The sequence below is a fragment of the Fusarium odoratissimum genome (genome assembly GCF_000260195.1).
Source record: "Fusarium odoratissimum NRRL 54006 unplaced genomic scaffold supercont1.14, whole genome shotgun sequence".
NCBI classification, from domain to species: domain Eukaryota; kingdom Fungi; phylum Ascomycota; class Sordariomycetes; order Hypocreales; family Nectriaceae; genus Fusarium; species Fusarium odoratissimum.
The window spans coordinates 438,866-461,917 of record NW_022158700.1 but is presented as its reverse complement, the minus strand read 5'-3'; the positions used below and the strand labels follow the sequence as shown (position 1 = coordinate 461,917).

Sequence of the window (23,052 nt, the reverse complement as noted above, 5' to 3'; positions counted from 1 at the left end):
GACGCAGGTTTAGCGCTCTGAGATAAGAAGATAAGGCACGTGATGAGACAACTAACATGGTCCAGGGTAGTCTATCTGATTTGACATGAACTCTAATGCCCTCTAAGCCATCATTACCCTATCATTTTTCGCATTCATGCTTTTACACCGCCTGCATTCGTTCAATGCCTCGTAAGCCGGCAGTTAATAGTGGCATCATACTCTATGCGGGGCATTGCTTACAGATACAAATACATCGGAAACGGTTGGATTGTGGTGCAGCCTTAACAAGAGAACGGCTTACAACGTCGGCATGTCGTCATCCACAACCTCGTCCATAAAGCTTCGACCAGTCAAATCACTCCCATTGTCATCCCCCACATCATCGTGGGCATGGATGATACGGAGCTTCCAGTGGTGATGCTTGCGTTTTGTTAGGGAGGAACCTTTGTGTTGCACTTGCACTGCTTTGCAGCTGCCGTCGAATTGATGGCGCCATGTCCACGTTTCTTCGTTTCCCTCAATTTCGGTCTCCCACTGCTACCTACCATCCCACAGCTCTCTCTCTCTCTTCTTTAATAAGACGTTTTGATGCGTCCACATCCTAGATTACTTCAAAGCTTTCGCTCAGCTCGGATACAAACACCTCGATTATTTCCTCTAGCAAGGCCTTTCTCCACATACAGACCAATGGCGCAAGAATACAAGCTCAAGGGCGTTTCGTCGCTCGACCTCTCTCCAGGCTCCAAGCAGGAGGTTGAAGTTGAGGGTATCGAGAATGGCAAGGTTCTACTCGTCAACACTGGAGGAAAGACTCAAGCTCTAGGTTCTAAGTGCACTCATTATGGTGCACCTCTCGCAAAAGGTGTTTTGACTAGCGATGGTCGCATCACATGCCCATGGCACGGAGGTATGCCCAAATGCAGTCCTCACCCATTTATGCTTGTACTAATTAATCGTAGCTTGCTTCAACGCAAAGACCGGCGATATTGAAGATGCCCCCGCTCTCGATCATCTCCCCGTCTTCCAAGTCGCCGAACGAGACGGTGCCGTGTATCTCACTGGAGAGGAGAGTGCCATCAAGTCATCCAAGCGACAGCCCAAGGTCAAGTGCGCCGAATTTGGAAGTGTTCAGGACGACCACGTCGTTGTTGTCGGTGGTGGTTCAGGAACACTGGGTGTCGTCGAGAGCCTCCGCGAGAATGGCTACAAGGGTGGCATCACCGTCATCTCCAACGAGGGCTATTACCCCATCGATCGAACAAAGTTGAGCAAGGCTCTCATGACCGACCTCAGCAAGCTGCAATGGCGAAACAAGGATTTCTATGAAGGTGGCTCTATCAAGTTTGTCCAGGGCGAGGTCAACAATGTTGACTTCTCGGGTCGTTTCGTTACCACCAGCGAAGGCGAGAAGATTGACTACACCAAGCTGGTCCTTGCTACTGGTGGAACTCCCAGACGACTGCCGCTCGAGGGATTCAAGAACCTCGACAACATCTTCACTCTCCGAAGTGTTCACGACACGAAAAAGATTGTTGACCAGATTGGCGAGAAGGGCAAGAAGATTGTTGTTGTTGGATCTTCATTCATCGGAATTGAATTGGCGGTCGCGACAGCCGGCGATAACGATGTGACCGTCATTGGTATGGAGAATGTTCCTCTTGAGCGCGTCCTCGGCGAAAAGGTTGGTTCAGGCCTCCAGAAGGCGCTTGAAGGTAAAGGTGTCAAGTTTTACATGGGCGCAAGTGTCGACAAGGCCGAGCCCTCTGCATCTGACGCGTCCAAGGTTGGCTCCGTATCTCTCAAGGATGGTACCAAGCTGGAGGCGGATCTCGTTGTTCTTGGCGTCGGTGTCGCACCTGCTACCCAGTTCCTCAAGAACAACAGCGGCATCAAACTGGAGGACGACGGTTCTATCAAGACAAACGACGACTACTCTGTTCCAGGTCTGAAGGATGTTTATGCCATCGGCGACATCGCTACGTTCCCCTACCACGGCCCCGGAGGCGAAGGCAAGCACGTGCGAATTGAGCACTGGAACGTTGCTCAAAAGGCGGGCCGCATCGCTGCGAACCACATTGTCAACCCAGGCGGCAAGACTGAGCACTTTATTCCCATTTTCTGGTCTGCCCTGGGAGCTCAACTACGGTACTGCGGCAACACAATGGCCTCTGGCTGGGACGATCTTGTCCTCGAGGGTAGTCCGGCCGAGAATAAGTTTGTGGCCTACTACTGCAAGGGCGAAACGGTCGTCGCCATGGCCAGCATGGGAAGAGACCCAGCTATGGCCCAGAGTGCAGAATTAATGCGGGTTAACAAGATGCCCACCAAGACGGAGCTCCAAGAGGGGATCAGTGTAGTGTAAAGCTTGGCGCGACGGGAGCGATGCGACCGGCCGAACTATGATGAGGCTATGAGCTTAGATCGAGATGACAGGTACAGAATAGGAAATTATTTCATCGGTAATGAAGCTTAGTCGAGCAGATACTTCCGAGCGTCCACTTACATCTTACGGTGGAAGATAATCCCCGGGTTCGAGAAGTCAATGACGTACGGAGCAGGGATCGTCATTATGGCATCAACTCCACAACAACACACAGTCATGGTGACGATACTACATATGACGGGTAGAAGATTGTTATATGAGGTCATGATAAATAAATACGTGTTAATAAATACCGCCTTTTGCCGTGCCATCAAGGTTCTTCCAGTCAACAGTACATCGCATTAGAACTCTATTAAAATGGCTACTCAAGCAGCTTACCAGGCCGAAAAGGTCATTGGGCACGGCGACAATGCCGTCACAGCCCAAGATGTGACTTCATACCGTGAACCAGGCGCCGGAGAGTCTGGTGATACTATGAAGGCTCTCGCATGGATTAGCAAGAACAAAGTCCAGATGGGTATGTCTCACTCCATCACTGACACTTACACATTCACCACTAACACAAACAGTCGACGCCCCCAAGCCCAAGATCATTGAAGACCGCGATGTGATCCTCAAAGTAACAGGCAGCACCGTCTGCGGCTCAGACCTGCATCTCCTGCACGGCACAGTCGTCCAGCTCAGCGAAGGCGATATTCTTGGCCATGAGTTCTGTGGTGTCGTTGACCAGGTCGGTTCAGCCGTCAAGGGCATTGACGTTGGAAAGCGCTACGTCGCATCTTTCCAGATCGCGTGCGGTGATTGTTTCTTCTGCAAGCAGAAACTCTCGTCGCAGTGTGAGAAGACTAACTCGAATACCACCGAGAGGGCCATGTATGGTGGTCGCACGGCGGGTATGTTTGGGTATTCGCATTTCACGGGTGGTTTTGCGGGAGGCCAGGCGGAGTATGTGCGTGTTCCGCTGGGGGATGTGAATCTTTTGGAGATTCCTGATGATGTTCCCGATGAGAAGGGTGAGTATTCGTCTCTGCTGAGTGAGCTATGCTGACATGTTCAGCGCTGTACTTGTCTGATGTACTGGCTACATCCTACAACGCCGTCAAGGACACAGCTGTTTATCCCGACGACTCGGTCGCCATCTTCGGCGCTGGTCCAATTGGTCAAATGGCAGGTGTCTTCGCCATCAAAGAGGGCGCAAGCCAAATCATCTTTGTCGACACTGAGCCACGGCTGTCGTTTATTCGAGACCACTGGCCCGCTGAGCACAAGGACAAGCTTGAGCTGGTGGACTACAAGCACTTGTCGCACGGCGTAACCAACAAGCCTACCGTCGTCAGTCGTCTCAAGGAACTCACTGGTAACCGTGGTCCTGATTGCGCGATTGAGTGCGCGGCTGGTGAGTATGCCAAGGGCTGGATGCACTGGCTCGAGATGGCTGTTGGGATTGAGACGGATACGAGTGAGATTATTAATGAGATGATTGAGGGCGTGCGAAACTTTGGACGATGTGGCGTTACTGGTGTTTACGTTGGCTACGTGAGTCCCTCCCCAATGCCAACCACTCTCTATACACGCAACTGACATGACTAGACCAACCACTTCAATATCGGCTCACTCATGGAGCGAGGCATTCGTCTCATCGGCAACGGTCAAGCGCCCGTTCACAAATACTGGCATGAGCTTCTTGAGATGATCCAGAAGGGTGAGCTTGATCCCGGTCAGATGCTGTCGCACCGTGTCAGACTCGAGGATCTGGATAAGGTGTATTACAAGTTTGAGAAGAGGGAGGATGGGATGCAGAAGATCTTTGTGGAGACCAAGTTTTCGTTCCCTCAGGATCCTAGCACGCCTAGCCTTACGACTTATTAATGATATGGACGGATGAGGGTAGTGATGAGTTATGAATTGAGTAAATGAGAATGCTATTTTTGGTCAATTATGCTCGTCGTGTTTTGTCGCGTGGTGAGACACGTCCCGCACGGACTCAACTGAGGTGCCAAGATGAGATTGTCGAGGCTTCGAGTCACCATGGATGATTGCTCCACTCAAGTTATTGTAATCGCCCGTCAGTCTACGGAAGCTCGCGACAACAGAAGCCACACTGTTCTTGGCCCAATGGAAGTTTTACATTCCACTAGCTCTTACGGTTACCATGCAATGGCCACAGAAGACTGCCAACTGCGCTGGAGCTTATCGGACACATACGTTATACGTTCCGTTCTGCGTCCGACGGCCTTCAACTTTTGGGCGGGTACTTGTTCGACTTCACAATTACGGTTCCCTGTATAGGGATTTTTTGATTGCTTAGACCGCGAGAAATTAAAGGGTATGATGGGCAAAATACTGATAGTGTGAATGCCATTAAGGGCCACCACTTTGATTCTGGTCGTAATTGAACCTCCTTTTCCACAACAGCTTACCTAGACAAGACAACCGTTTGTAGGGAATTAACAGATCAAATAAACATCACTTATTGGACCACTGAACTGGATCAGAGCATCTCAATTCACAGTCTTTCTCACTAAGCACGTCGCAGGGTCATTGAGACGGCTACAGACAGAGCTTGGCGCACCAACCGAAACAAGCCGCCTCATATGAATGTGCCAATCCAAGCGTTGGGGCCTCATGGAAAAGGCAAGCGGCCTCCTCAAATATAAAAAGCAAATCTATTGGCAGATAACTAATTGAGCTCTTACAAGTTTGCTCTATCCCTGCTTACTCGGCGACCAACATCACATCACGTGTCGTTCTTCTCTTATACTTTCAACCTGCGACGACCAGCAACCAACAACTTCACCCTTCATTTATCCCTATTACCCCGCATGGATCCTACCGAGCGTCTACCAACAGAGATCTTGAGAAAGATCATCTGGAATCTCCCACAGTCATATCATCAAGGCTTAATATGTGGACTACGATGGAAAAAAACACTAAGGCTCAGCGCCCTTGCAACAGTATCACGGCGCTGGCAACAGCTCATTGAACCATTTCTATTCAAAGACCTGCACTTGAGAATAGAAAAGGTCCTGGAATACAAGTATGCCACATGCCTGACACCACAAAGACTCTCGTACGTTCGAAACGTCACGGTGAAGTGCGTTCTTGCCAGCCACATATGTAAACGACCAAAGCGATTCACGCAAGGCCCCGGAGACTGCGACTTTCGTCAACATCATCCGAACGATGAACGCGAATTCAATGACTTCGTAGGGAGGGTTTTTGGGATTCTTAAAGATCTCCCGCGTGGAGAGAAGCCCTACGTGGAGATGATGTTTGAGATGTCCTGTAGCGGATTTCGCGTAACGTTCACGCAAAAAGGAATGCAGCACATGGAGCTTTATGACACGTGGAAGGATTTCCCAGAACTCCCTATGATATCAGTCTTTAGAGCATGCGGGTCCACTGATACACCTACGTTTACGCCTGGGGATATATGTCGACTTGCAAGTAAGATGCCACGGTTGGAGAAGTTTGGGGTGAGGGCAATAGAGAGCGTACGGGATTATGTCTACGGGGAAGCTGTGATGAGAAACAGTAAGGCTGCTCTTTATCTTTGGGACCAGTTCAAGCTGACAGTATTGTAGGCCTTGCGCGAAGTTTGGACTTGATACCCATGTCTGTGCAAACGTTGCTTGTTGACTACCAGCGGGAGAGGATTCTAGACCAGACTTATAATCCTCCAAGCATCATCCCCGTTGAGTCAAATAGAGAGGTTCTCTCTGAAGCAGTACGACGACTTGCCCAGAGACACGGTATTCGAGAGATCACCCTTCTTGCAAGCGTCGACAGCGCCATATTCCAGCCTTCGACAGAAACCTCTTGCTGGCCGACCCTCGAGAGTTTCACATTCGCATTTTGTGACGTTCTTCCTTCTGGTGAATGGGTAGTCACAGGCGAAAATCCTTTATCGGCAGAAGAAGAAGAGTATCAACGACAAGAGTCCCGTGAAGGAATGGCTGACGGACATTACTGCCCCCCAGGCTGCGAGATAGAAAACAGTTTCAAATCTCGCATGAAAGAGGGAACCATGGATCGTTTTCTTTTGGCGGCGGCACAAGCTGTTTGCCACATGCCCAAGATAAGAAAACTCTCGGTTCGACATGTTTTCGATCCTACTGGTGTTGAAGAGGATATATCGCGTGCGGGGTTTAACTTCAGCACGGCAACGGGCCTGATGGTGCTTGGGAAGACGGATGTTCCTATACTCAGTCACGAGGCGTTGGAAGCTTGGAAAACCGCAATGAAAACTCATGATATTGTGTTTGATCGGTGTCTTACAAACGAGTTGGATGTTGCAGGGAGGTATGCCAATGAGTTTGGACCCGAGTTTCAATGGGATGAACAGGATGTTTATTTGTTCTAAGCCTCGAACAAAGGACAAGAGCAGGGGAGACAGATCTTTGGCAATTATTCGCTTGTCAATTGCTTTCACACTTACGTGTTGAAGTTATGAAATAAATACCTTCTACAAGTAATTAAACACCAGAACACTTATTATATATTGTCTAATAGGCCACATCAACATCCCCGAACGCAAGACAATAATACACGGCCGACAAAAGCTGTCAAAAAGAGCAAAAGAATGGTTCCGCCCGGGCTCGAACCGGGGACCTTCTCGGTGTGAGCGAGATGCCATAACCAACTAGACCACGAAACCACTGTTTCCAGGAATGGCTTCCTATTGGATGCCAAATTGAGAAATCATTTCTGGATATAATCTCAATCAACCCGTCCCCTCTTCACCAAGTAATCGTTTCAGTACCACGGTCTTGTTATGTTGCATAGAGGAGTGAGCCAACGATAAGGATTCCATTAAATGCATTGGAATCGTTCTCCTTGTGTTATACCAGAGTACTTTCATTAGTAATAATACTCCTAAGTTCTATGAGTTCTGTGTAGTGATTATAAGCTTTCAGCCACAAGTCTCAACTGCAAATGGCACATCTACTCCTTAGTTCTCGTAGAAGGCCTATTCTTAGAATTAGGAAACTTATTACCCATGAAGCCTTTTCTTGGAGTCACCTGTGCCTATGGAGTCACTCAGGGTTCACGACAAGGGCTCGCTATTTGTGCTTTAGAGAAAAGTTAATACGAACAGCATCTGAAAGACAAAATTCTATATTCCGCTTATTTGGCATCTCCCAGAACTTGGATAAGCTTTCTCAGGAAAAGGCCTATAAATACCCCTACATCCCTCTTCCTTACTCCTACAAGCTTCCTCTCTTTTATCACCCACTCCAATACTTAATCACCTTCTCACGAACGCAACAATGGCTATTGTCTCCAACAACACTCCTTCAACTGAAGGTGATGCACCACCCCCACCCAACGTCCATGATGTTGAGAAGCCTGTGCAGAATTCTTCTGGCGAAACCAAAACAGACAAATCAACTGAAACGGCTATTTTTCACCTGAAGGCCGCCTGGACCACTGAGACAATAGACGTATCATTGAAAGTAGGTGATGCTGGCATCGCTTTCATGATTGCCTTATCCTTTCTGGCTCTGATATCCTTGACACAAGGCAGTGCTGGCCCCACTTTCATGGTTGCCTCGTCCCTCTTGGCTCTGGTGAGCATTTTGGTGGCTTTAGGTGATCCAAAGGGATCGGCCGGCTTGGGGAGTGGTAATTAAGGCAACACGGCGTACTCTCACACGAGCCTGAAGTATCTCGGGCTATCACCAACTTCACGACCTCGACACCTCTTCACTTTTACTCTCCTTTTTTTGCAAGTCATGGGGAGGAATGCCTCAAAATGACAATTTGGGACTCGCCAAAAACAAAGGCCAACATTTTCTTTGTGCCCTGTAGCCCCAAAACAGATGAACAGAATCTACCACCTTACGAGCCCACGGCATGACGGTCTGAGAGTAGGGGTTCAAGGCAAAAAAAGACATCAGAAGCACAATAACGTTCGCGAAGATGCCTAGTTTCGGTTGGACTCGCTTAACAGACTCCCTTTTTCTATGGCTCCAGTCTATCTCGAGGCAGTTAAATCATGTGTAAGGCTGGACAGTTTTGTTTCTTTACCCTATAAACTCGAAAAATAATAAATAAAATTATGAAATAAATAGCCGAGGCTGCCACAACGGTCGATTTCGTGCGGACATTGGCTGACCTGTGCGGTTACACAAGGGAGATATTTACATGATTGGCTGGCAATGAACTTCTCCAATCGCATGTCATTTCAGTCAACCCAATCATATTCTATAATCTTCAATTATATATTCCTGGCTATTGAAATGCAAACCCGATCGCTGAAGTTTAAAGTTGCTATAAATTGTGTGAAACCCCTGACAAATTGTCGAAATTGACTGCCTTAGAAGCCGTTCCCTTCCCCATTGACACCCTTTCCTTATCATCACTGCAATATGATAAATAGTTAAAAGCTATGTAGCTCGGTCCTGGTTTGTCACCACCCTGAAGCGCTTAGCCATAAAGATAAACACCCCACCCAAAAAGAGTGAAGCACCAGCAAAGATCTGCGCACCCAGATAATGCCCTCCAGAACGTCTAATAATCATACCGGCGATAGGTGGCCCAGTAAGAGTTGCGATACTATTCGTCGTGAATATCATGCCCATCCTGACACCTGTCTTGTGCACATCCGTCGTCAAATCTGATAAAGCTGGAGGAAACAAACTCATAGATGCTCCAGCGACAATGCCGTAGATACTAGCCCATGCATACAGGCCCCCTTCTGTGGATACTGCAGGCCACGTGAATAAACAAATAGATGAGATGAACACGACAGGTATGAGGACTGTTATACTTCCGAAGTGATGTGCAATGGCGTTGGGGAGTGAACGGCCTATGATTCCGACACCGTTAACAACGAGAAGGACGTTCAAAGCGGCTGAGTATGTGAGAGGGTTGTCCAACTGTGAGACTGCAAAAGAGGCAAGGTAGTAGAACGGGAAGAATGTTCCCCAAAATGTCTATTCCCGTTAGTATGATTTTATGCTTTCCCGATACCAAAAACGTACGAAAAAAATTCCGATTGCAAAGAAAAAGTAACCCTTTTCCTTGAACGACGCTAAATCAATCCACGGACCTGACTGCCTCGGCGGTATTCTAGGTCTCAGGAGTAGATTCGCCATGACCAGTGTAACCAGCTGCACCAACCCCATAGCTCTAACGGTCCAAGCAAAACCAATCTTCCCGAGAAGCTGGCGAGCCATAGATGGAAATATCAACCCTCCTGTAGCACTTCCAGTAGCAGTGATTCCAAAAGCCAACGCTCTTCTTCGCTTGAAGTATGTAGAAACAACAGCAAGACTGGGAGTAAACATCAGACCATTACCTAGTCCTGTACATAGACCTTGTGAAAGCAGGAGTTGCCAGAATGTTGTGCTCAGAGAAGTCATAAAGACACCGAGACAGGTGAGGAGTGTGCCTGCAGCGAATGTGATGCGGAAGTAACCAGCGTCCGTGAGCCGACCAGAGAGGGTTCCTATAAAGAATAGGGCGGAAATTTGGACTGATCCTATCCAGGAGATTTGGCTTGCTGGGTTGTCGAGATGTGTAGTATAATATGTTTGAAAGACGCCAAAGGAGCTATTGTATCCCCTGATCAGAGTCAGTATCGTCATTATGAATATGGAAGCCATTGTTGTATACCATGAGTTCAGCATCACTATATGCCCAGCAATAGCTACGCACATGTTAGCAACACTCTTCAGGCCAATTGTGACCCCACTCACCTGAAGCCCAAGCCCAGAATCCACCGTCAGGAGGAGGTCCGGGATCTCTATCTGTAACAGAAGTCCTACTCAGAACTCGATCCAAGGCCGAGAGGCCGCGCTGTGGCTGTATGTCTTTCCGTTCTCCATCTTGTGAGGAGCCTTCGTTCTTCGCATATGGGTCATCAGCGTTCCAAATTATGCTGGTAACTGATTGACCTTGCTCTTCTCCGGAACTCGCTGTATCGCCTTGATCGTCAACTTTCTTATCGGATAATTGGACCCTTTCCCACATCTCATTGGGTGATTGTTGTGAGAAGGGCATGTTTATGCGTGGGTGAGATGAGGAATGCCGCAGAAGAGGTCGTCACCGTTTTAAGTGAAAGGTTTTTGTGATGGTCAGAGGGCACCAATCCCAAACCTTTTTATTACGTTTATCAACAAGCTAGCTCAATTTCTAATGATATCGTAACCGAACATAGCCAGGAAACCATCCGTGTAAAATAGTCCGAACTTTGATAAGGCGCAACATACCTGGTGAAATGGTCCGACGCTAAATGTGGTGCCGGGAATATTGCACCCAATCAAATTACATCGTTGAGATATTAGATAATTGATGCATAAAAGTCAAGAACTTCATATCAATCTAGTCATACTTTTGAACCACCTCAACGTCATACATACAATGGTGCTATTTCCTTCTTTCTTTTAAGAACTCGGTTGCTCTGAGCAAGCAGCATCAGCTCTGATACACCTCATGACTGGGCCATCGCTGCTGAGTGGCTAGTTCGCAGGGACACAGGTTTCTTTGATGAGAACAAAGCATGATGTCATGATGTCATGATATAAGGCGATGTATACAAAACCATTGTGTAGGGGATGGCTTGTTGGTTATAACTTATGATATCCCTGATAAAGTGCCCTTTATCGGAAGCTCAAAGAATAATTGATCTGTGATGAGGATAGAACGAATTGGACCAAAAGTGAAGGGCATCGATATTCTCGTTTCTACACAAAGCTCAAGGTATAATTAAACAAGTCGACATGGCGGTTACTCTTCTTTTGCTTTGAAATCTACATGGGCATAGGTGGTTGGTGCTTTGAGAATGGATTCCTCTAGTTTCTTTGCAAGACAGTCTGACTAGGCTGCCAGTTGCTCTCACACCATCTTTCGTGCCCCTGGATAGTGCAGCCTATTCGAAACAAAATCTCTTTCCATGCATTAATGAATTTGAAGTAACTCTGTGTGTTTTGGGATAGGTATTGAAGAGCTTGTTCATCACTCATATGAGTTTGGAGGAAACAGCTTCCACACTTGACTTACACACACTCAGCCACGTTTCCTGGAGCAAACAGGACATCGACATTGCTAAACGGCAACCAGGTCTAGATATTAACAAGGTCAGAAATAACTGGGGCCAAACGTCACTAAATGTCAAAGTTCGATTAACACGATAAGAAAAGGTTTGCTGATGTGTCCTGGTGTAACTGTTCATTCCAGACTTATCAATCTGCGGCCCAGTAACTACGGGATAAATTCTTGTGAGAAAGACAGGCGCCAACAAGGAGCTTTCTGAGCTGTAAATCAGATATAGGCGCCAATACAAGCTTCAGGTAATAACCCCAAATCGCCACAACGGCAAGCCATCGACCGTTCAATATGAGACTGAAGCTTGCTGTTATGGCAGTAATTTGATTCTTTGAGCCAAACTCGTTAATTTGCGACATTAAAACTACGGAAGAGCTCCTGTGGAAAGCGAAGTTGTGCTGTGTTTTGATGAGAGGTCAGTCTTGCTGCGGGCTTACTGCTGAACAAGGCCGCGTCTCATGTTCAGTGGTATAACAAAGAAATCCGTTCTCCACGAGCAGTGCTGTCAGGGACTGATGGCCCATGCTTGCAGCTAACAATACACTGTTGGCATTAGAAAGACCGCCAAATATCCCCCTGGCGCCGACAAAGAAATTCACGGTCGGCTTCCCTGTTGCGCCGCGCTTTGCGCCTTCAGTTGTTGTTTACTATGCCCTTTCTGGGATGCTATTTCTGGATTCATTTTCTTTGCATGAATGTGTTCAATTAGGAGCGGACGAGTGAAAGAAACACAGCAGTTTATTGTGCTTGAGTACGCCCAGCGCCCTGGGTTTTGATATTGTTGGCTCCAAGTTAATAACCTCAACTTCCCCGAAGAAGCCCTTCAAGCCTACTCTACCTGAAACCAGTACAACTATACCAGACAGCAAAACATCCTTACCACCAAACAAACAAACGTCAATACTCTTCGAAAATTGTCCCTTATTCATCATTCGCTTTCGTTTCAACATCCGCTCCCACTGTGTCTTTGACAATGCCTACACTGAAACCGCTACCGGATTGTGAAGGCCCAAAGCTAGAGTGTTTCACCGATGATCTCACCAAGCACGACTTCAAGTTCCTGGAATATCTCGGCTCTGGCTGTCACTCAGTCGTCGTTAAAGCCGAGATTGATGGCAAGATCTATGTCATCAAGCTTGTAGGTACAGTGAGCAGAATCACCATGCCAATGCTAATGCGCGCCTAGTTCTTCCCTGTTTACGTGCACGAGCCGAACTTCGAATTGGACCCCATTGACGAAGACTATTTCGTCGAAAGAGAAGAGAAAGAGCGACTGACCGCCAGTGAAAAGATACCCCAGCATGTGGTCGACAGTCTACGTGTTCATGCGACTTCCTTCAACAACGAGTGTCGCGCCTACGGTCGACTCAAGGAGCTTGGTCGGGAGCATCTTGCTGGCAAAGTGCATGGCCACCTGCGCCTCTATTTACACCAGATTGACGAGCAGGTCCAAGCCGCGATCAAGAATACCATACCGGAAGCCAAATGGCCTACAATACAAGTGATGGAAATGATGGACGATGAAGTTGACCTACCCATCATGGCTATCGTCAAAGACTGGATCCCCAACCACCGAAGTCCTACAGGCGATATGACAAGAGAAGCGGAACAGAGACACATCAATCACTTACCGCGCATGCTTCGCAATCTTCGCCAGCTCCATAAATGCGGCATCGTTGTACGGGACCTCAAGTCTCAGCAGTATTACGAAGGCCAGCTGTGTGACTTGAGCCACGCCTGGGCGATTCCACATGTTTTTGGCCCTGAGGGCGGGATTCGACCGAGCTGGACCTTTGCAAGTATGGCAGCTTGGGACCTGAAGTGTTTCCATGATATGATCGAAGAGGCAAATGAATCCGCGCTTCGGGCTGAGCCGCCACTCAAACCGAGTAACTCAGTTGCAAAGCGCAACGATGAGCGCTATGAAAGCCTTCGTCCTCGTCCAGGCATGCAGCAACCTTTCCTTCCCATGCTCAACTATGATGAAGGGGGTACCTAGGACCTAAACTACTATCCTTCATATGATCCGGCACTCTTCAAATGAAAGACCATCCCGAAGCGGACGAAAGAGAAGCCCATTGGCCATATCCCAAAGAAGCCTATCGGTGGTGTCTCAATCAAACGAAAGTCTACTGCCACCGAAGAAGCCCGACAGATGGAGAAGGGCAAGAGCAAGAAGAGGAAACTATGGACTGCCCAAATTCCCTTCTGTTGTAGCTTCTTGCATCTCCGTTGGATAGCGGAATTGTGTTTTGGCGTGTTTTGTTTTGGTGTTGCGATTCTGTTCTTTGTGAGCCTTACTTTGGAGCCAAGGCTCACGCACACGTTTTGTTTACATAGATGATTAGACCAGTGTATTCGCTCAAAGTAGTGATTTACAACCAAGAATTCTTTGTTACAGCATCTCAAGAACAATACATGATGATCGTGAGAGTTTAGCTAGAAATCATCCGCGTAAAACCATCCGACATTGATCTCCGGCGCAAATGGTCCGGAAGCGGGTTTCGCTCGGAACATTAAATTCCCCGTTCGGAGCATTCGTGGATTGCATCATTCCCTACATCGAGAGTCTACAATCCAAAGTCTATCCCGACAGGCGATAATTCATTCCGAAAATGCTATCGCCAGCGACGTCCTCCAAGACTTCTACACCCGGTCGGGCCAGAGCTTCCTGCGAGCCATGTAGTAAGTGACAAGACCTCGAGTGCCGGTTTCAGCTGGCTTATCCGTTCCCAACCCGTAGGATCGCGAAAGGTCCGATGCTCAGGAGAATACCCGGTGTGTTCAAAATGCACCGCTTCTAATCGAGGATGTATTTACTCTCTGCAGAAACGCGCTGGCAGACCCAAGAGGCCCTGCGTGATAGCGCGCGCACCGTCCAGTCCTGCTCGTCGGGTTGATCGCGGGCCATCACCAGCGCAATCAAATACCGCCCGAATAACGACCGGTACAGAGGAGCGCCTGAGCCATCATGAACCCAATACAGATATACCGCCATTTCTCGCGGACTTTGAGAGCTTCGCGCCGTAAGAAATCTGTCGAACGACTCAATCTTCCCGCTTTCTAACCCTCCGCAGTGCGCAATCTCACAACGACATCCTCACACAAACAGACATCAACGCTTCGTGCGCATGCTTGTCGATCCTCTATCTTCTCCTCAATCGCCTCGGAGTCCGTACCGAACTCATTGTCCCCGATGATCTCGCGATTCTGCGAAATACATTCGAGCGCGCAACAGATGTTCTAGAATGCTCAAAATGCCCCATGCGGTTCTCATCCGTACTACAAAACGCGGGCATCTTGGGCATTCTATGCGTCTGTATTGCTGAGTCCTACGTCAGGTTCATCAAGACGATTGGTGCAAAGGCAATTGAAGCCACCGACAAGGGAGAAAAGTTAAAGGTCGCTCTCAATCCTTTGGGTCAATCGCACACGGCGGACGATACAGTGTTGGTGCCGATTGAAGTGTCACCCGAACAGTGGAAGAGTCTCATGTACAATGTCGTCAAATCGGAGATTTTTGGCATTGAGAACCATCGGGACAAGTCTTTCGTCGCTTTCATTGAGCGGTTGGAAGAGCGACAGACGAGATGGCATACGCTGCCTACAGCGCCTGACTGCCCGGCAACGTATCAGTCTGCTTGTTCGTCTTCGAATGAACTGCCACTCTGCTTAACCATCACGAAGGCGGCGAGAAAGGTCCTTGATCCGATAGCTTCTACTTTGGAGTGACGAAGAGAACATACAGATGAACTTCGGCGGAAGGACGTGGCTGGCATAGCACTTCTCTTGGAATGACTCGAGATGATTGAAGATAGGAATCCCCCAAAATTGGTACAATATTAGCCTAGAAATAGCAGACTCTTCCCTATTCCTGTTACAACTTCCAACCAAATCACCCTCAAACCGTACATCCAAGCAACCGTATTGCCAACTTTCCCATCCCGTACGAACCTAAACTACTGAACAATTGCAGGGTGCAGAGCGCCCTTGAAATGAGGATTGAAGTCATATGTCTGATGCCTCTTATCATCCTCCCAGACCAAGTCACTCCCCTTAGAATGGATCTTGAAGTGTGCTTCACTCAACTTCTGCGCCTTCGCATCCTCAGACAAACCCTCAATCTCCTTCTCATTATACACCAAAGCCTTGTTACGGCCTTTGAAACAGGCACTCGACTTGTCGCCGTGGTTATTTCCGGGCGTGTAGCTTGAGAACTCCTGCAGTCGGTCGAGAAGAGATTGGTGGAGGACTGCGCCGCGGGGAATGTCACGGTATGAACCTCTGTTGGGAGGGAATGTCACGGGTTTCCAGCCGAGGAGCTTGACGTTGGCGTCTGTCGTGTCGTCGAGTTCCCAGCGCGTTAAGAAAGGGAGCCATTCTGGGACGTGTTAGTTGGGATTGAGACGGTCCGGGATAACTTACCCATGAACTTCCACATGAGGACTTTGAAGAAGGCTGTTCCGTAGCCGAAGGCGAGACAATCGTGCATGAATCCATGCGTCGCTTCTCTTCGCTTGGCAGGATCTGCCATACTCCTCTCAAATGGCTTGAGACTATGGCACCAATGCACTCCCGCCTGCAGTGACTTATCCATCTCGCCACACTTCTTGACCTCGCGAATCATCCACTCGAGTGGAATGTCACTCATCTGGAATCTATCTTTGTTCAGATTCTGACTCGCCTTACCAGCTTTTCTCGTCAGCCACGCGTTCTTGATACGGCCCCAGAAAGACGGCTTCTCAGCTTCATCTTCCTGCTCATCAGGCTGAGCGGGCCAGCCGCCGCCAACGTCGCCGTGATTACCAGGAAACCAAACTTCCTTGATATCTTCATCGTCATCGTGGCTGTGCACTGCGGCTCTGATGTCCTGTGCCAACAGAGCGGGCTTGAACTTGACGCGACGCTCGTCAATGGCTACCGCGTGACGAACATGTGTCGCTGTGCCTGTTACAGGAACGGGCATCTTTGCTTTACGCTCGAGAACAGCGACGGAGGCAACGCAGTCCCAGATTCCGAGGAAGAACACCTTGATGTTCTCCTCTTCACCGGCACGGTTCGTCTCCTTGCGACAGAATGTCTGACTGAATGCTTCGATCTCGTTGGAAGCATCCTGAGTCTCTTCACTCACATCTTCAGGCTTTGTGCCCAGAAGCTGTGTCGTGTCGCAATTTGCGGGAGTGTCTGTCTCTGAGCTGCTGTGCTTGGAAGTGCACTGGGCATGCTCGCTGTCTTTTATCTCGCCTTGGAGGTAGCGTTGATAAAGACGGTAGGCGAAGGGGACCATTTCTTCGTTGCCTTTGCAGAGAAGACCGACCTTGTTGACCATTCTGGCGAGAAACTTGGCTGTGTAGGCGCCTCGGCTGAAGCCAAAGACGTAGATCTTTGCGTTCTTTACAATGTCAATTGGGGAAGTTGGGCTTCGGGATGTGAGACTTACAGTTTCATAGTAACGCATGAGAAAGCGGTAGCCAGCAATGACATGAGCGTCAAAGGTGGTGCCAAAGCCTTGATCAATTGTCTTTGAGATGTTACTCCCAAATTCACCAAAGATACCCTTGTTCACAGACGTTTCATTGATATCATATGTACCAATTCCAGCTATGCACAGTTAGCGACCGCTTCTCAACTCAATGGCTGGCATCTTACTCTGGTAGTAGTGGAACTGGTTCTTATTATTTCGATCCAACTTTCGAAGGATCTTGACAACATTGGTATCAGCATTGGAGCCACTGAACGTGTTTCCTGTGCCGTCAAAGCACAGGATGAGCTTCTTGGGCTCAGTGGATTCAGTGTTTTCGTTCTCAGCGTGAGGCATCTTTGGGAGAAGAATGATGGGGGAGTTTCCAAGGTGAGACGGGAATTCAGTGCCTGGGGGCCAGCTATGCTTCCTTTATGCGGAGTCAACGAAATTCCTTGCGTGGTTCTTTTGCTTGTACCACTGGGTTCCCGAACCGTGTAGCATAGCACACCTGCAATGTGAGGAGAGATGTATACAGTACAGAGAGTGAGATATTCACATGCATTGTTGTCTCCTCCCTTACGAGAATGATGAATGAAGGGATGCTAATCGGAGAATATTGATTCGTCCTTGGCATTTCGGTTCAGCCAGCCACGAGAACCTCGCTTTTTCCTAAGACGGCTGAATGTCTGGCTAAGGCACGGCTTGGGGAGGGGAAAGAGAGGAGAATTGAGCATGCTGTGATATGGTGCGGCTGAGACTTGATTTCTGTTTGCGATCTGTTGCAGTTGATGCTCGACACGCCACAATTCCATTGTTGTTGGTTGGAGGTTGAAAGGCGGGGAGATATGCATGGCTCCAGGCTTGTGAAAGTCGGTGACTGTAGTAGCTGCATGATGTACTTGGACTGGACCCTGATGTTTTGGAGGGAGGTTATGTATTGGTTAGATTTTGCTTCTTTTTGTCTTGATGAGATTCATGTAATAAAAGGAGTACTATTGCAGAGTGCAGATAAGCGGTGTTAGATAGAGATCTGAAAGATCAGAAGAGCTTGATGTGAGGGGTTGGTTCTGAGAAGATGTCTTGAGCTTTGCTTGGATTGTGTAACTTGAAATAAGCAATTGCTTAGATTCACCCGATATTAGCCTGATGATCTGTCATGATATGATTCCAACTCGACCATCAGTACATACGCGACTTGTCTCACCCATATCTCCCAATGTATTCCGATCCCTAGCTCACTGCATAAGCATTCAGATCTAGATTCCCTTTACTTTGTCTCATCTGCCCCTCATAATCCATGTATTTTCAAACACCAGCAAATCAAACAACACATGAACTGCAGGTCTCACAACCCCTCACTTTACAACCTCCCCCCGTTAAGACATTAGTTCACTCCGGCACCTGTTATTTGCCGGACGGCCCGATGGCGATCATTCACAGTGTTACACGGCATAAACGCCCGTCAGCAAATGTCTAGCTTCGGCAGATTGAGCTCAGCCAATTGTGGACGACGGGGTCCGCGCTGGTTGGCCGGAACGGACCGCCTGCATTGGCGGTAAAGCTAGGAGATTTTGATGGAAAAGGTAATCTAGACGAGGTGAGATGTCACGTTGTAGATCGAAGTCTAGCTTAACTTAATTTAACTTAACTTAACTTGAACATCGCCAAGCAGAAGAGAAGAAAAGAGTTGATGGATCATGGATGGAATGTCGAGTACAGATTTGGTAATTGAAATGTCAGATCATCTTTGAGGCCGCTGCACACCCTCTCTTCCAAACTTGAAAGATCTCGCATCAAGGTTTCACACGGAAAAAGAACAACAACAGCCTGTGAGACATTGCTGCTCAACAACCCCTCATTCTCAAAGCTTCATCCCAGTAGAGCTGTATTCTAGCTTATCACCTTCCGTCATGGTCTCAGCTTGCATCCCGCGTTGGCAATACGAGAGCTTGTATTGGACAGACGGTGTTATCACCTCTTGTTGCACCAACGCCACTTAGACTCAAGGGTCCGCGATGTGGTTACCGCTCGTGAAAGAAGCTACAAGTGACATATTTGGTATAAAGGATGGAGGGATGAGATGCCGGTGAAGAAAGTTGGATTGGTTTTTTCTCTGCACACACTTCTTTCTTCATCATGTCGTTCAATGAAAAGTTTCAGGCTGGTGAGTCCTACGGGGACTCTAAGGAAGATCCGTCGAGTCTTCTGAATAACCCTGAGAAACTCGTTGCGGACCTCATGAAGGACTTTGCTGGTGTTCGAAGCCAAGCTAGTCCTGCTCAACTCCTCGGTCTTGTCAAGGAGCTTCTCCAAAAGGGTCAACCCCTCGATGACAAGAAGGGGTAATTCACTCACCTACATCATATCCCAGAGCACGACTAACAGGTGTAGAACTACTGAACTCCTCATCGGTATCCTCACCGCCCTTCCTGCAACCTCCAAAGCTCGCACAGCTCTTACAAACAAACTCATCGACACCCTCTGGGGCAATCTTCAGCATCCGCCCCTGAGCTACATGGGCGGCGACGTCAAGTATGATGTCGTCAACTCTGATAAACCAGCCCACAAGCATAACTGCGAACTCTACGATACAATCGAGTTCAAAGTCCCTGGCACTGATGTTCTTCTTCGAGAGCAAGTGCCCCAGGCTCCAGATGGTCTTCATCAGTACCGTATGCCAGACGGCAGTTTCAACAACATTCTTGAGCCTAATCTAGGTAGGGCTGGTACACCGTATGCCAAGTCTGTCAAGTCGGAAAAGAGACTTCATGGTGTCAAGCCTGATCCTGGTTTGTTGTTTGATCTTCTCATGGCGAGAGATGAGACGACGTTTCAGGAGAATCCAGCGGGTATTTCGTCAATGCTGTTTTATCACGCTGCGATTATTATTCACGATATCTTCCGTACGAATCGTACAGATATGAACAAGTCTGATACCTCGTCGTATCTCGATCTTGCGCCGCTGTATGGTTCTTCGTTGAAGGATCAGCATGAGATTCGTACCATGAAGGAGGGCAAGCTCAAGCCTGATACCTTTCATGAGAAGCGTCTTCTTGGTCAACCTGCGGGTGTAAATGTCATGCTCGTGCTGTATAGTCGCTTCCACAATTATGTGGCTGACATTCTGCTCAAGATCAACGAGAACGGACGGTTCTCATTGTCAGTGCCGCCTAATGCTTCCGAGGAAGACAAGGCAAAGGCTATTGCGAAGCAAGATCATGACCTCTTCAATGTCGCTCGTCTGATTACGGGTGGTTTGTACATCAACATCTGCTTGCACGACTATCTCCGTGCCATCACCAACACTCACCACTCCGCGAGTGACTGGACTCTTGATCCTCGTGTTGCCATCGACAAGCAATTCGACGGCGACGGTGTCCCTCGAGGTGTTGGCAACCAAGTCAGCGTTGAGTTCAATCTTCTCTACCGCTTCCACTCTTGCATCTCCAAGCGAGACGAGAAATGGATCAACAACTTCTTCCTCAAGCTCTTCCCCGGCCGCAAGGCTGAGGATCTTCAGGACGTCAGCTGGACGGAACTTGGGCAGGCTCTTCTCACATTTGAGCAAAACACCCCCAAGGATCCTAGCGTTCGTACCTTTGATGGTCTTGAGCGTCAGGCCGATGGTACGTTCAAGGATGAGGATCTTGTTCGTATTCTCAAGGACGCTATGGAGGACCCTGCCGGTACGTTCGGTGCTCGCATGGTCCCCAAGGCTCTCAAGGTCGTTGAGGTTCTGGGTATTATCCAGGGCCGCAAGTGGCAGTGTGCTTCGCTGAATGAGTTCAGAGAGTTCTTTGGTCTCAAGCGCTATGATTCGTTCAGCGAAATCAACTCGAACCCTGACATTGCGAATATTCTGGAGAAGTTGTACACTGATCCTGATATGGTTGAGTTGTATCCTGGTCTCATGATTGAGGACATCAAGCCTCAGCGCAACCCTGGCTCTGGTATTATGCCGACTTATTCTGTTGGTCGAGCTGTTCTGTCTGATGCTGTTACGCTTGTTCGTTCAGACAGGTTCAACACTATTGACTACACCGTGTCGAATCTCACTGCCTGGGGTTACAATGAAGTTCAGCAGGACTACAAGACTCTCGGTGGTTCAATGCTCTACAAGCTCATCCAGCGCGGTGTACCAAACTGGTTCCCCTTCAACTCCATCGCAGTCATGCAGCCCATGTACACCAAGAAGGCCAACGAGCAGATCGCCAAAGAAATCGGTACTTTTGACCAGTACACTCTCGACGACCCCAAGGCACCCCCCAAGGTCGCCGTTCTCACCTCAGGACCCGCTATCAAGCAGATCCTCAGCAACACCAAGCAATACGTCGTTCCCTGGCTCAAGCCTCTCAACACTCTTTTCCCTGGCAAGAAGGATTTTGGCTGGTTCATGCTTGCGGGCGATCAGCCTCAGAACTACACGCACCGCGCCAACTTTTCCAAGGCGATGAGCAAGATTCCCAACATGCACAATGCCGTCCATGCGTTTATTGAGCGTGAGGGTACCAAGCTTATTAACAAGGAGACGTTCACTCTCAAGAAGGGCCTTGATCAGATCGACATCATTCGCGATGTCGCCATCCCTCTTAACACGCAGCTCCTCGCTGATCTGTTCTACTTTGATCTTCGAACCGAGGAGAACCCTGATGGTAAACTCGGTGTTGCAGAGCTTTACCGCAGTCTTCTCGACATTCGTGTCTGGGGCGTTAACAACAATGATCCCGCGCAGGCATGGAACCGTCGTCGTCGTGCTCAAGAGGGTGCGAAGAGAATGATTGAAACGACAAAGACTATTGTTGCGGAGGCTGATGCTGGACGTCCTCGAGGTATTGGACTGGTATCTGCCGTTGCTAACAGGATCGGTGCCAGATCGTACCTCAAGAAGGATTCGCTGAGATCGTGTGGTCTTAAGCTTGTGGAAGAGCTGCTTGCGCAGGGCAACAATGTTGATCAGGTCACTGATAACCTCTGGCTTACTGCCTTTGGTGGCATCGGTGTTCCTGTCACTGCTGTAAGTTTGATGACAAAGTGAAGATCGTGCGCTAATGGTGTGTAGTTCTATGAAGTTCTGTCATTCTTCCTTCGTCCCGAGAATGAGGCTATCTGGGCTGAGGTCCAGGCCATTGCTCAAAAGGGCGATGATGCTACTCTTCATGCCTACGTCGCTGAAGCTCAACGTATGACAAGCTCTCAGCGCAACGTTCGTGTTGCGACTGCACCTGGCGAAGTCCAAGGCCAAGCTATCCAGCCTGGCACCGCCGTCGTTCTCATGCTCGTAAGTCGCAATCTCATATCACAAGCGTAACGCATCTAACAATGAACAGGGCGAAGCTGGCCGTAACCCCAAGGAAGTTCCCGACGCGGGCAAGTTCAACCCCCAGCGCAAGAAAGAAGACGTCTCGGCCTTCAGCTACGGCCAACACGAATGCATCGCCAAGGACGTCGCCCTCGCTTTCGTCACAGGTCTCATCAAGCTCGTGGCAGACCTCAAGGAGCTTCGACCTGCTCCTGGGCAAATGGGAACTGTCAAGACTATCCAGGTTGGCACTGAGAAGGCTTATCTCAATGATAGCTGGTCATACCTCGGCTTTGACGCGAGCAGTGAGTTTTGAAGTCCTCTTGTATGTGATTTTGCCTGCTAATGATGAGTAGCTTGGAAGGTTCACTTCAATGGTCATGGAAAGGGCAAGTTTGAGGGTGAGAGGGTTCCGACGAAGAGTACCCCGATTCAGGAGTATTACTACTTGCTTCAGAAGAGAAAGGATGAGATTCTGGGAAATTAGGCTTTACTTCCTCTAGTCAGAGTAGTCTTGAATAATGAACAATCGTTATGAATCAGGATGTGGAACTCAGCTACCTGTTACCCCTGAGTGACATGCAGGAGCATCAGTCACTACTCAATTACCGACTGTCATCACCTTTTCTCATCCGCTTAACAAAGATTAACATAACACCAAGATAAACTAGCACCACCACGCCATAGCCGTTGCAGAATTCCGATGGCTGTATCTCCAAGGAGCGCGCTGCCTCCTTGGCTGAGACTTCCTTACGTCTCGCTGATTCTCCAGGAGACTGAGGTCCACCGCCAGTCAATGAGCCTGTTACCTTTGCGCATCCTTCTATTCTATGTGATCTAACTAATCTGGCTTGGGTTTGATCTGATCCCGTG

At 48.7% G+C, this 23,052-nt stretch overlaps 9 protein-coding genes and 1 non-coding gene across 10 annotated transcripts; 7 read left to right on the top strand and 3 right to left on the bottom strand.

Annotated features, from left to right (window-relative positions):
• The first annotated feature begins 123 nt into the window (after positions 1 to 123).
• FOIG_08983 (uncharacterized protein) lies at positions 124 to 2,679 on the top strand. The gene is made up of 2 exons (XM_031209157.1): positions 124 to 889; positions 942 to 2,679. The coding sequence occupies exons 1-2, from the start codon at positions 571 to 573 to the stop codon at positions 2,342 to 2,344; spliced, it is 1,722 nt and encodes a 573-aa protein (XP_031061194.1). The 5' UTR covers positions 124 to 570; the 3' UTR covers positions 2,345 to 2,679.
• Positions 2,680 to 2,696: 17 nt separating this feature from the next.
• Positions 2,697 to 4,234, top strand: FOIG_08982 (S-(hydroxymethyl)glutathione dehydrogenase/alcohol dehydrogenase; the record flags this gene model as incomplete). Its single annotated transcript, XM_031209156.1, has 4 exons — positions 2,697 to 2,882; positions 2,935 to 3,378; positions 3,423 to 3,901; positions 3,956 to 4,234. The coding sequence occupies exons 1-4, from the start codon at positions 2,723 to 2,725 to the stop codon at positions 4,232 to 4,234; spliced, it is 1,362 nt and encodes a 453-aa protein (XP_031061193.1). The 5' UTR covers positions 2,697 to 2,722.
• A 928-nt stretch (positions 4,235 to 5,162) lies between these two features.
• On the top strand, positions 5,163 to 6,854 carry FOIG_08981 (uncharacterized protein). Its single transcript, XM_031209155.1, has 2 exons — positions 5,163 to 5,899; positions 5,950 to 6,854. The coding sequence occupies exons 1-2, from the start codon at positions 5,188 to 5,190 to the stop codon at positions 6,726 to 6,728; spliced, it is 1,491 nt and encodes a 496-aa protein (XP_031061192.1). The 5' UTR covers positions 5,163 to 5,187; the 3' UTR covers positions 6,729 to 6,854.
• Positions 6,855 to 6,948: 94 nt separating this feature from the next.
• On the bottom strand, positions 6,949 to 7,022 carry FOIG_08980. The gene has a single exon. It is a non-coding gene; the product is annotated as a tRNA-Val (tRNA).
• A 613-nt stretch (positions 7,023 to 7,635) lies between these two features.
• Positions 7,636 to 7,998, top strand: FOIG_08979 (uncharacterized protein; the record flags this gene model as incomplete). The annotated part of the gene is made up of 1 exon (XM_031209154.1): positions 7,636 to 7,998. The coding sequence occupies one exon, from the start codon at positions 7,636 to 7,638 to the stop codon at positions 7,996 to 7,998; it is 363 nt and encodes a 120-aa protein (XP_031061191.1).
• Positions 7,999 to 8,554: 556 nt separating this feature from the next.
• Positions 8,555 to 10,440, bottom strand: FOIG_08978 (uncharacterized protein). The gene is made up of 4 exons (XM_031209153.1): positions 10,069 to 10,440; positions 9,986 to 10,019; positions 9,352 to 9,934; positions 8,555 to 9,303 (listed from the first exon to the last, which is right to left on the bottom strand). Exons 1-4 carry the CDS (start codon positions 10,370 to 10,372, stop codon positions 8,755 to 8,757), a joined length of 1,470 nt encoding a protein of 489 aa, XP_031061190.1. The 5' UTR covers positions 10,373 to 10,440; the 3' UTR covers positions 8,555 to 8,754.
• Positions 10,441 to 12,389: 1,949 nt separating this feature from the next.
• On the top strand, positions 12,390 to 13,415 carry FOIG_08977 (uncharacterized protein; the record flags this gene model as incomplete). Its single annotated transcript, XM_031209152.1, has 2 exons — positions 12,390 to 12,554; positions 12,603 to 13,415. 2 exons carry the CDS (start codon positions 12,390 to 12,392, stop codon positions 13,413 to 13,415), a joined length of 978 nt encoding a protein of 325 aa, XP_031061189.1.
• Positions 13,416 to 13,979: 564 nt separating this feature from the next.
• FOIG_08976 (uncharacterized protein) lies at positions 13,980 to 15,364 on the top strand. Its single transcript, XM_031209151.1, has 3 exons — positions 13,980 to 14,101; positions 14,160 to 14,442; positions 14,494 to 15,364. Exons 1-3 carry the CDS (start codon positions 14,032 to 14,034, stop codon positions 15,146 to 15,148), a joined length of 1,008 nt encoding a protein of 335 aa, XP_031061188.1. The 5' UTR covers positions 13,980 to 14,031; the 3' UTR covers positions 15,149 to 15,364.
• Positions 15,125 to 17,997, bottom strand: FOIG_08975 (uncharacterized protein). The gene is made up of 4 exons (XM_031209150.1): positions 17,066 to 17,997; positions 16,857 to 17,017; positions 15,842 to 16,808; positions 15,125 to 15,797 (listed from the first exon to the last, which is right to left on the bottom strand). Exons 1-4 carry the CDS (start codon positions 17,232 to 17,234, stop codon positions 15,376 to 15,378), a joined length of 1,719 nt encoding a protein of 572 aa, XP_031061187.1. The 5' UTR covers positions 17,235 to 17,997; the 3' UTR covers positions 15,125 to 15,375.
• A 467-nt stretch (positions 17,998 to 18,464) lies between these two features.
• On the top strand, positions 18,465 to 22,724 carry FOIG_08974 (uncharacterized protein). The gene is made up of 5 exons (XM_031209149.1): positions 18,465 to 19,222; positions 19,272 to 21,894; positions 21,940 to 22,158; positions 22,208 to 22,484; positions 22,536 to 22,724. The coding sequence occupies exons 1-5, from the start codon at positions 19,017 to 19,019 to the stop codon at positions 22,664 to 22,666; spliced, it is 3,456 nt and encodes a 1,151-aa protein (XP_031061186.1). The 5' UTR covers positions 18,465 to 19,016; the 3' UTR covers positions 22,667 to 22,724.
• Positions 22,725 to 23,052: the final 328 nt, after the last annotated feature.